Consider the following 12,161-nt stretch of genomic DNA (forward strand, 5'->3'; position numbering starts at 1 on the left):
CTGTGCTCTCTTCAAGGATTTTTATGGTTTCAGGTCTCACATTTAGGTCTTTAATCCATTTTGAGTTTATTTTTGTGTATGGTATAAGAAAGTGGTGTAATTTCTTTCTTTTGCATATAGCTGACCAGTTTCCTAACATCATTTGTTAAAGGGACTGTCTTATTTCCATTGGATATTCTTTCTTGTGTTGAAGACTAAGTGATCATATAATTGTGGGTTTATTTCTGGGTTTTCTGTTTTGTTTCTGTTCAGCTTTGTAATACAACTTGAAGCCTGAAATTGTGATACCTCCAGTTTTGTTTTTCTATTTTAAGGTTGCTTTGGCTATTCAGAGTCAGGTGGTTCCATACAAATTTGAGGAACGTTTGTTCATTGAAAAATGCTGTAGGTATTTGGATGGAGATTACATCAAATCTGGAGATTGCTTTTGGTGTGTACACAGTTTAACCATATTTAATCATATTTATTTATTCTTCTCATCTGTGAGCATGGACTGTCTTTCCATTTCTCTGTGTTGTCTTTAATCTCTTTCATCAGTGTCTCCTTTTTCTAAAAGATTTATTTATTTATTTATTTATTTGAGAGAGAAAAATATCATGAGCAGAGGGGAAGGGTAGAGGGGGGAGAAGAAGACTCCCTGCTGAGCAGGAGCCCAATGCGGAACTTGATCCCAGGACCCCAGGATCATGACCTGAGCTGAAGGCAGGTGCTGAACCGACTGAGCCGTCCACACGCCCTCATCAGTCTTCTATAGTTCTTAGAGTACAGATGTTTCATGTCTTCGGTTAAGTTTATTCCTAGATACTTTATTATTTTTGGTACACTTCTAAGTGCGATGGTTTTCCTAATTTCTCTTTCTACTTAGTGTATAGGAATGCAACAGATATCTGTACATTGATTTTGTATCCTGTGACTTTACTGAATTCATTTATTGGTTCTAGTAGTTTTTTTGTGGAGTCTTTTCTATATGAAGTGTTATGTTATCTGCAGTAGGAAAAATTTTACCTCCTTTTTTTAAAAAAAGATTTTATTTATTTATTTGAGAGAGAGAGTGTGAGAATACGAGATGGGGAGCGTCAGAGGGAGAGGCAGACACCCCGCTGAGCAGGGAGCCCGATGCGGGGGCTTGGTCCCAGGACTCCAGGATCATGACCTGAGCCAAAGGCAGTCGCTTAACTAACTGAGCCACCCAAGCACCCCAAATTTTACTTATTTACATCCAGTTTGGATGCCTTTTTTCCCCATTTTGTTGTCTAATTGCCATGGCTAGGACTTCTAGTACTATGTTGAATGAAAGTGGTGAGAGTGACATCTTTGTCTTTTTCCTGAACTTTGGGGCAAAACTCAGTTTTTTCCCCCATTGAATATGATGTTCACTGTGGGTTTTTCACATATGGCCTTTATTGTGTTGAGGCGTGTTCCCTCTAGATCTACTTTGTTGAGGGTTTTTTATCATGAATGTATGCTGTTTGTCAAATGCTTTTTCTGCATCTATTGAAATGATCAAATGATTTCTAGCCTTTCTCCTATTGATATGACATATCACATTGATTAAATTGCTAATATTGAACCACCTTTCATCCCAGGAACAAATCCAAGTTGATCATGGTGAACGATTTTTTGGATTGTTGTTTGGATTGTTAGATTCAGTTGGCTAGTATTTTGCTGAATATTTTTGCATCTGTGTTCATCAGAGATATTGGCCTGTGCTTCTCTTTTTTTTTTTTTTTTTTTTTTTTGGTGGCTTTATCTGGTTTTGGTATTGGGAACTTGCTTTTTGGTGAGGGATAAAGTACTGAAAGTTCTCTGCCCATTTGCTCTCTCTCCAGGCTTAGAAGGATACTGATTTGGGGTGAGACATGCTGCTTGTGTCGTGTGGTGTTTGGAACAGATCATGTATCTTTATCAAACCTGTGTTTGACATTCTTTTGTGTGTGAGAGAGGGTAGCAGTGAGGCAGTTGGAGAGAATGCCCAGAACTGAACAGAGAGTCAGTTACTAGTTATCTACTGATATAGACTAAAGAGTGACTAAAACCTTCACACTTGGCAGTTCCCCAGTTATTGGTCATGGTGATTCATTGTGGGCATTGCTGGGCGGGTAGTCTTTGGAGCTCCATATGGGTCTGCCCAAGTTTCGTGGTTTTGATTCTTAGTTTTTGGATGTACTTTGTGGATCAAGATTTCTAAAACTGGGTGTGGGGCAGTTGGAGATCTTATTTTCCTCGGTGGTGGGCTTGCCTTCTCAGAAGCATGTCTTCTCTGAGGCTTGCTAAAATTGGAAAGATTCCTGGCTTGCTCTGTGTGAGCCTATGAGCTAGAGCCTGTGATCTTCTTAAATGAACCTTTTTTCCTGCAGCTTCTGCCCCCCTACAGGTGTTCCCACTGATAGCCTGAGGGCTTTTTCTTTAAGGTGGCTGCTTTATAAGGTCAGCAGGCCTTGCCTCCCCCAGTTCCAAGACAGTGTTGGTATCTAGTGATGGGGAGCTGAGTGATCTGAAACCCTGGGGCTGTCCCATGACCTGGACCAGCTTGTTCCCCAAACATATGTGCTGGTGCTGAGGAGCACTTCACACAGAGCTCTGATTCCTGCCTCTTGTCTCTCATTCCTGCCATTAAGGCTCAGTTGTGGGTGGTACACCTAGGGCAGAAATCTTTGTGTGCATAAAACCCAGAGACTGTAAGAATAGTCGGAATCTCATGTGCAAACATGCCAGGTTGGAGCACATCCGTTTGAGACTGAAGAGGTGAATGCTGGTCTTTGGGTTGCCCCTGCAGCAAGTTCTCTCTTCCCCCAGGCACCTCAGGGTTTTCATCCAGTCCCAGAAAATAGCTCTCAACGGTCAAGCAAGTCCCCGAGTGTCCCAAGGCCTTGTTCCCCTGTAGAGTCCTGGCTCCCCTTCCTGGGGCCTCCCCACTTCCCTTTGATGCTTTGAGCTTCTGCTTTGGGGGATGACCAAGGAGAAAAGGCCACAGTTTGTGTGCTGGGTCCAAGGCCAGAAGGAGGGGTGGACCCTCAGCCTGTTGCTGCAGCAGCCTTCCAATGCATACTGGGTCTTCTCAACCTGGGAGTGGGCAGGGGGTGGTCCCCGCAGAGAACCCAGCCTGTGCCTGGCCCAGCGATTGTGCAAGGATGCCATCGTTTCCCCCCTTTTACACACGAGAAAACCGGGGCTGAGTCTGGGTCAAGCCTCAGCTTGCCTGGAACCAGGATTCAGCCAAGGACTGAGGCTTGGAGATGGGACTTCCTGTCACATCTGCTGTTGTTGTAGGGAAGAGTCCTGGCTTGTCATGGGGGCAGCTCTCTCAGGAGGAGCTTTCATGTCCTGCTTCGCACTTAGGCCCTGAGAGGAAAAGCGTTCTAGAGTCTGGAAGCTTTGAAAGGTTGGGAGGATGTATGGAGTTTCCCCGGTCTGAGGGGCACCCGCTTTGACAGGGTAGAGCAGGTGTTGCATTTCAGAACATTCCCTCGACTGAGTGCCCTAGGAGGGAGGGAGTTAGTGGGATCCTTCAGGGAATGTGGACACTGCCAGCCCTTTAGGCATGTTCAGGCTTCCCAGTTCAGGGGCTTTCCCCAAATGGCCTTGAAAATGCAGAGATGCCAGCTTGCTTGTGACTTGGCTGGGTTCCTTGTAGGGCTTGTGTTTGTTTTGCTTCTTGTGGCCCTTTATTGAAGAGAATCACTGCCACTTAAAGTGCTGCCTGGGCCTGACAGTGCCGATACCTAGATGCTCAGAGATGCATGGTGTTAGAACTTTCAGGTTGATACCTTTCCTTCCTGTCTGAGCAGTACTCAGGACCCTGGGGACTGTCTGCTTCAGGTTTATAGATCCGGGTTGGACACATGTCCTGTGCCCAGGCCATGGCCAATGCTCCAGGATCCGGAGGGGCCGGGATCTGTAGAAGGGAAGGCAGAAGTGTGGGTTGGAGAGACTGTTACAGGTTATTAACATGTAAAAATGTTACTTGGCATAGTTTAAATAAGTGTATGTCCTCGAGCTTGGCCATGTGGGAGCCTTGGCCGAAGAGTGGCTTGGGCTTATTCCCTAGGAAATGTCTGGCAGCAGAGCTGTGGCTGTTGGGGTCAGCAGAATAGGAATTAAGCTGGGCTGGGAAGCTTGAGGAGGCGGGGCCCTTCTCGGTTTTCTCTGTTAGAAAGTGTCCTTGTGTAGCTGGTGAGACTTGGAAGAGCACTGGGACTACTTACTCATCTGTGCTGATGGAGCATATAGGACTACTTACAGCCGCCTGGCTACTCAGGAATGTTCAGGGTCCTGGCCAGCCAGTTGGCACCCACATCCAGAGCCTCTCCTGGTCTCTCTCCCAGCCCTGTTTGGTCTTCTCTGCAGGTGGCTTCTCCTGGGAAAACTTCACCTTGAGCTCTCCATTCTAGGCCCTCCCTCTGCTGGGTGTGCTGTCGTCCCAGTGGTGGCCACTGGGATGGAGTGCGCTGAGGAAACATGCTTGGGTGGCTGGGAACCCAGCTGCTGCCTGGCTCCCCTCCTATCCGCCTCTCAGGACCCCAGGCCGCAGCCTAGCACTGTAAAACACTTTGTGGGTCCCTGACTCCTCAATTTGGGCCTTACAGCTTTGCTTCCTATTTTTTTCAAAAGGAGAGCAGTTAGCCTTTGCTTTACATGTTTATATGTAGATGTGACAATTTTCATATTTAATATAACTGAACTGAAAAAATTTAAAACATAGGCTTTAACCAAAACATTCAAAGTAAGTATTATTTTTGTAGCTAAAAAAGATTTTAAAGGAGAACTATATTTAGTGTTTTTCATGGATCTGAAGACAAATCCATTTGGCTGTGTTTGCAGTGGATGGTGACGACAGGAAGTGGGGTTCTTGGTGGTGCCTTAAGTAGGTGGTGATGCACCTTGAGTTGCTGTGGTGTCATGAATGAAGCTATTCACAGACCCTCTGTGATCTCAGGGGCTCAGAAGCAGTCACCGAAGGACAGCCCCAGTAGTGGTAACTTCTAATAATGTCGGATGTCTTCTTGTGGGTTTTTGCTGGAGGTAGGAAATCTCTTCACAGGGGAGTATCTAGTCTCTGGTAAGACTGATAGAATGCCATGACTTTGCCAGCAGTTCCTGACTGGGAAGGTCAGGTATGGGTCTACTTCCCAGTCAGACACCTGGGTTTTGGCAGAAGGAATCCTGAGGAACCAGAGCCTCTTAGCGAGCCCAGCAGGCATGGCTCTGGCCTACCTGCTGCAGGCAGAGAAGCATGTTAGTGTCCCTCTGCTGATAAGCAGTGGCCATGCAGGGCCATCCCTGGGCCGAGGCTGGCGGTAAGACATGCCGTTTGTGTCTAGGCTTGATGGGACAGGATCGTGGAGCTGAGAGTGACTTTTGTTAGACCAGAGGGTGGGTGCCACCTTTCTTGCACTGGGGGCAGAAATAGGCATTTCCCAGAGGTGAGAGTAGTCACAGATAGGGCCTGGGCAAAAGGCAAGCCTTGCTTTCCTCTTGTCAGCTGTTGGTAGAAGTTTCTCTGGCAGCATTCCTTTGGATACCTTGATTATTACCAGTCATGTCCCTGTGGAAAAGGACTTCTACCCTAAAATTGTTGGGTGGAATAAGGGAGTGAGCTTCTCAGGCCGGCTTTAGGGCCTGGGCTCTCCAAGGACAGAAGTGGGCTCTATTTCCCAAACTTAGTTGACTAAAGAACTCTCCCTTAGTCAGAGCTCCTTGGACTCTTTGATAAATACTCTTCTAGAGTAGTTGTTTCCAGCTCCCCACCCTGGGTTTTGCAGTTTTTCCTGAGGTTTGAAGAGCAGGTTCATTAGACATTAGATACGGCTAGCTGTACTTGCTACCCAAATGTGTCCCACTGTACTTGAATGTATGTCCCACTGACGGAGTAGTTGTAAGTGAGGCGTCTGGGGATACTGAGTTGTCCCTTGCAGCCAGGGTTGTATGCATATCCACTTCTGGGCAGGAAGGGTATATGACTCAAGCAAAACTGTGGTGTCTGCAGAGGGCAGGGAGAAGTCTGAGACAGGGTTGAAAAGGAGTGCTGAGGGAGGAGACGCTGGGACCTGACTCCGCAGGCCAGGCGGGCCAGTAGGCGGCAAAGCATGTTGCTGTCATGGAGACCCATAACATTCTTTTTTTTTTTTTTTTTTTTTTTTTTTTTAAATTTTATTTATTTATTTGAGAGAGAGACAGTGAGAGAGAGCATGAGCGAGGAGAAGGTCAGAGGGAGAAGCAGACTCCCCATGGAGCTGGGAGCCCGATGCGGGACTCGATCCCGGGACTCCGGGATCATGACCTGAGCCGAAGGCAGTCGTCCAACCAACTGAGCCACCCAGGCGTCCCGACCCATAACATTCTTGAGCCCAGTGGCATGAGTTCTCTGGTATGGGACTTGTGTTTGAGTGCCACCACTGCTGTCTGCCCGCAGTGTGACCTTGGGCAGTCATTCGCCTTCCAAGCTAGCCTGTCTGGCAGCCCCCGTCTTCCATGACAGGTGAGTGAGAGCTCCAGGAGCAGAGCAGGTTCTCCCAACAGAAATTCTTTTTTTTTTTTTTTTAAAGATTTTATTTATTTATTTGACAGAGACCACAAGTAGGCAGAGAGAGGAAGGGGAGCAGGCTCCCTGCTGAGTAGAGAGCCCGATGTGGGGCTCGATCCCAGGTCCCTGGGATCATGACCTGAGCTGAAGGCAGAGGCTTTAACCCACTGAGCCACCCAGGTGCCCCCGAACAGAAATTCTTCAGCCTGTCGCACAGCTTAGGCAAGGCCAGGGAGGAACTGTTGTGATTATTGTCTGCTTAGGCATTGACAGTGCCACTTAACTCATGCTGGTGTCTCTTCTAGGTGTCCGCGGCAGGGAAGGAGGCCTTGCCGTCCTGGCTGCACTGGGACCCACAGAGCCACACCCTGGAGGGCCTCCCTCTCGACACTGATAAGGGCGTGCATTACATTTCAGTGAGTGCCACACGGCTGGGGGCCAACGGGAGCCACGTCCCGCAGAGCTCCAGTGTGTTCTCTATCGAGGTCTACCCTGAAGACCACAGCGAGCCGCAGTCTGTGCGGGCGGCATCACCAGAGCCTGCTGAGGCAGCGTCCTCTGCCTGTGCTGCTGACGAGCCTGTGACTGTCCTGACGGTCATTCTAGATGCTGACCTTACCAAGATGACCCCGAAGCAAAGGCTTGACCTGTTGCACAGGATGCGGAGCTTCTCCGAAGTGGAGCTCCCCAACATGAAGTTGGTCCCCGTGGTGAACAACAGACTGTTCGACATGTCAGCTTTCATGGCCGGCCCAGGCAATGCGAAAAAGGTGGTGGAGAACGGGGCCCTGCTCTCTTGGAAGCTGGGCTGCTCCCTGAACCAGAACAATGTGCCTGATATCCGTGGTGTGGAGGCCCCTGCCAGGGAGGGCGCTATGTCTGCCCAGCTGGGCTACCCTGTGGTGGGTTGGCATATCGCCAACAAGAAGCCCCCTCTCCCCAAGCGTATCCGGAGGCAGATCCATGCCACTCCCACACCTGTCACTGCCATTGGGCCTCCCACCACGGCCATCCAGGAGCCACCGTCCAGGATCGTGCCTACCCCCACATCCCCAGCCATTGCTCCTCCAACAGAGACGCTGGCTCCTCCAGTCAGAGACCCTGTTCCTGGAAAGCCCACAGTCACCACTCGGACTCGAGGTGCCATTATTCAGACCCCGACCTTAGGCCCCATCCAGCCCACTCGGGTGTCAGAAGCTGGCACCACGGTTCCTGGCCAGATCCGCCCAACGATGACCATTCCTGGCTACGTGGAGCCCACGGCCGTCGCCACCCCTCCCACGACTACCACCAAGAAGCCACGTGTATCCACACCAAAACCAGCCACGCCTTCTACTGACTCCTCCACCACAACTCGAAGGCCTACCAAAAAGCCACGGACACCCCGACCGGTGCCGCGGGTCACCACCAAAGCTCCCATCACCAGACTGGAAACCGCTTCCCCGCCTACTCGCATCCGCACCACCACCAGTGGGGTTCCCCGCGGAGGAGAACCCAACCAGCGGCCAGAGCTGAAGAACCACATCGACAGGGTGGATGCCTGGGTGGGCACCTACTTCGAGGTGAAGATCCCGTCAGACACCTTCTATGACAACGAGGACACCACCACCGACAAGCTGAAGCTGACCCTGAAGCTTCGGGAGCAGCAGCTGGTAGGCGAGAAGTCTTGGGTGCAGTTCAACAGCAACAGCCAGCTCATGTACGGCCTGCCCGACAGCAGCCACGTGGGCAAGCACGAGTACTTCATGCATGCCACGGACAAGGGGGGCCTGTCCGCTGTGGATGCCTTTGAGATCCACGTCCACAAGCGCCCTCAAGGGGACAGGGCTCCCGCGCGGTTCAAGGCCAAGTTTGTGGGTGACCCAGCCCCCTTGGTTAATGACATCCACAAGAAGATCGCCCTGGTGAAGAAGCTGGCCTTTGCCTTTGGGGACCGCAACTGTAGCACTGTCACCCTGCAGAACATCACCCGGGGCTCCATCGTGGTGGAGTGGACAAACAACACTCTGCCCCTGGAGCCCTGCCCCAAGGAGCAGATCACGGGGCTGAGCCGGAGGATCGCAGAGGATGACGGGAAGCCGCGGGCTGCCTTCTCCAATGCCCTGGAGCCTGACTTTAAGGCCATGAGCATCTCGGTGACTGGTGCTGGCAGCTGCCGGCATCTGCAGTTTATCCCCATGGCGCCGCCTAAGAGAGTGCCCTCAGAGGCGCCGCCCACAGAGGTGCCGGACAGGGACCCCGAGAAGAGCAGTGAGGATGATGTCTACCTGCACACGGTCATCCCGGCGGTCGTGGTCGCGGCCATCCTGCTCATCGCCGGCATCATTGCCATGATCTGCTACCGCAAGAAGCGGAAGGGCAAGCTCACCCTCGAGGACCAGGCCACCTTCATCAAGAAGGGGGTGCCTATCATCTTTGCAGACGAGCTGGATGACTCCAAGCCCCCACCCTCCTCCAGCATGCCACTTATCCTGCAGGAGGAGAAAGCCCCTCTCCCCCCTCCTGAGTACCCCAACCAGAGCGTGCCCGAGACCACTCCTCTGAACCAGGACACCGTGGGAGAGTACACGCCCCTGCGGGATGAGGATCCCAACGCGCCTCCCTACCAGCCCCCCCCACCCTTCACGGCCCCCATGGAGGGCAAGGGCTCCCGTCCCAAGAACATGACCCCATACCGGTCGCCCCCTCCCTACGTGCCCCCTTAACCCACAAGCGCCTGGGTGGAGGCAGGGGTAGGGCAGGGCCCTGGAGACAACACGGTGTTGTCTGTGGAGACCGGTGGCCTGCAGACCATCGCCCACTGGGAGCCGACACCTGACCTAGCACACACTTACACGCGCGAGGCCTGGCCGAGCCCGCCCTCTCTGGTCCTCCAAACCCCAAAGCAGCTGGAGAGACTTTGGGGACATTTTTACTTTTGTTTTTTGCCTAACAGCTTTTTTGTTTGTTCATAGAAAATTCTTTGCTGCGGTTTTGATGGCTGGCTCTGAAAGCACTGTTTGGAGTAGAGGTAGATGGAGGGAGCGAGGGGCCGTGAATGAACTCGCGGGCAGTGCTGGGCGGCCTCCCGGCTCTCTGCGTTTTGCCTTTAACACTAACTGTACTGTTTTTTCTATTCACGTGTGTCTAGCTGCAGGATGTAACATGGAAAACAGTAGCTAAACATTAAAGTCAAAGGACTTTCAGAAGTTAAGGTTAAGTTTTTACATTTAATCTGCTGTTTACCTAAACTTGTATGTATAATTTTTGGGTGGGTATGGGAAATTGCTTTGCTAAAAATAAGCTCCCAGGGTGTTTCAAACTTAGAGAAGACCAAGGGACAGTATTTTTTATCAAAGGAATCCTATTTTTTCACACTATGTAAACTTGGTTGCTCTGATACCGCAGAGCCTGCCTGGGGGCCTCCCGGCCGTGGCTCTGGGTCCGGGGTCCTGGTGCTGGGCTTGCTCTCCCGCTCTTGCCAGAGGCCGGAAGCTGGAGGGGCCTCTTGGCCGTGGACATCCACACCCCCACCCCATGCACGCTAGTGGCCCACCACCAAGGGGTCTTCATTTCCATGGAAAAGGGACTCCAAGAGGCAGTGGTGGCTGTGGCCCCCAACCTAGGTGCTCCAGGGTGGGCCGGCTGCTCGTGGGGGTGGCTTGGGGGGTCGAGGGACTCGACCACATCAACATATTTCTTTTACCCTTCTTCTGTGTGTTTTTTTTTTTCCCCTCCTGAAAGGAATATCATGGTTTTTGAAACACTCAGTGGGGGACATTTTGGTGAAGATGCAATATTTTTATGTCATGTGATGCTCTTTCCTCACTTGACCTTGGCCGCTTTGCCCCAACAGTCCACAGCCCCACCCTGACCCACCCCATCCCTCTTCTCTGGCACTGCAGCCCTGGGCCTTGGGCTGGGAAAGGTCTGGTGGCGGGGGAGGAGTGCCAGCAATAGTTCATAGTCGAAATCTGTGGGCTCTCAAAGCTAATTTTTTACTAAAGTTTTTATACAGCCTCAAATTGTTTTATTAAAAAAAAAGATTAAAAATGGTGATGCTTACAGCAGTTTGTACGAGCTCTTAGTGTTGATTCCATGGAACTGACGGCTTTGCTCATTTTGATTTTTCCCCCCTTTTCATAATGGTTTAAATTCTCAAATTACACTGAGCTTCTTTTGCCTTTTTTAGCAGAACGTCCGTCCGTCCATCTGCATCTCTGTCCCGTGACTCAGGGGTGCCCACTCTGCTTTGATTCTCCTCCTTTAGAAGAAACCATTTTGAGCATGACTTTTCTTGATGTCTAAGAGTTATTTTGGGTACCTTTTAGGGAGGAATGCCTTTTGCAATAATGTATCCCTTCCGTGATCAGGCCGGTGGGTGGACCCAGGCTCCTTTTGCACACCGAGCAGCCACTTCTAAGCCATATCGACTGTTTCGCAGAGGATTTGTGTGTGCTGCCTCAGGAGGGGAGGGCTGGTCAGAGAGGAGGGGGTCTCCAGCCTGCCCTTCTCAGGAGGGCATTCCCCCTGCGCCTTTTCCCACAGGGCCCAGCCTCTCTCCCCTGCCCAGCCCTTGGTACTCAAGCGAGCAGTGTCCCTGTGGTGGGGGAGCCTGTGGTTGAGGGCTCAGTGGACCTCTGGTGACTGGGTCTCATGCCTCCCAGCCCTGATCCAAGCCAGAGTTTCCCATTGCCCCAGAGTCAGGAGCACAAGTGGGGTCTGACCTGGTGAGATTATTTTTGATGACCTCATCAAAAAATAAACAATTCCTAGTGTTCCAGGTGAGGGCTTTGAAAGGCCTTCCAAACAGCTCCGTTGCCCCTAGCAACCCCACCATCGGGCACTGCCACGCAGAGAAATGGCTGGCCCGGAATGGCCTGTTGCCACAGCAACCGGAGGCGATGGGGCAGTGAACAGAATAACAACAGCAACAATGCCCTTGCAGGCAGCCTCCTCTCCTGAGCGCCGGGCTGGCCATGGCCATTGGACTCTGTGAGACAGAGCCAATCTCACATTCAAGTGTTCACCAACCACTGACATGTTTTTATTTCTTTCTATATGATTTTAAGATGTGTTTTCTGCATTCTGTATAGAAACATATCAAACTAAATAAAAGCAGTGTCTTTATTACAATGCCGTTGCCTCCAAGCATCTATTTCCCCGGCCCCTGCAATGTTCTAGGATACGAATGGGCTGCAGGTCTGGTGTCCATGTGATGGAGGGAGGAGGGGACCCAGCCAGGCCCATTCAGAGGACTTGGAGGTGGCCTTTGTGCAGCTGACCCGATAGCCTCCGTGCCTTAGCACTTTCATGCCCTGAAAGGGGTGGGCGTGGGCTCCAGAAACTGCCAACACACAGCTCTCCCTAGCCACTCTTCTTTCTGCCTGAGCCAGCAGAGAAATTTTGAGCTTCAGTTTCCTCATGTGGGACGACCGTGGGAAAGATCCTGCCTGCCGTAGGCTTGGCTGCCCCAGGGTGGGTACACCTCTGCAGTTCCACTCCAGCTCCTGACCTTACTGTCATGAGGTCTCGGGTCTGGCCAGTCTCCCAGGGAGTCTCAAGAAGGCAGTTTTGGCCTTGGCCTTTTAGTGGGGAGAAGAGAGAATGGTTTCTGTTCTGCCCTGGTTGGGCCTATGGATTCTGGGGGCCTGCCCCT

At 51.3% G+C, this 12,161-nt stretch overlaps 1 protein-coding gene across 4 annotated transcripts in view; it reads left to right on the forward strand.

The window, feature by feature from the left end:
• DAG1 (dystroglycan 1) overlaps positions 1–11,638 on the forward strand; it is a 69,142-nt gene extending 57,504 nt beyond the window's left edge. For all 4 annotated transcript variants that reach the window (XM_059160909.1, XM_059160908.1, XM_059160912.1 and 1 more), the window contains exon 3: positions 6,829–11,638. In XM_059160909.1, coding sequence (XP_059016892.1) covers positions 6,829–9,228 — 2,400 coding nt within the window. In that variant the 3' untranslated portion in view covers positions 9,229–11,638. The remainder of the gene's footprint in view (positions 1–6,828) is intronic.
• The last annotated feature ends 523 nt before the right edge of the window (positions 11,639–12,161 follow it).

This window comes from Mustela lutreola, chromosome 2 (genome assembly GCF_030435805.1).
Source record: "Mustela lutreola isolate mMusLut2 chromosome 2, mMusLut2.pri, whole genome shotgun sequence".
Classification (NCBI taxonomy): Eukaryota; Metazoa; Chordata; class Mammalia; order Carnivora; family Mustelidae; genus Mustela; species Mustela lutreola.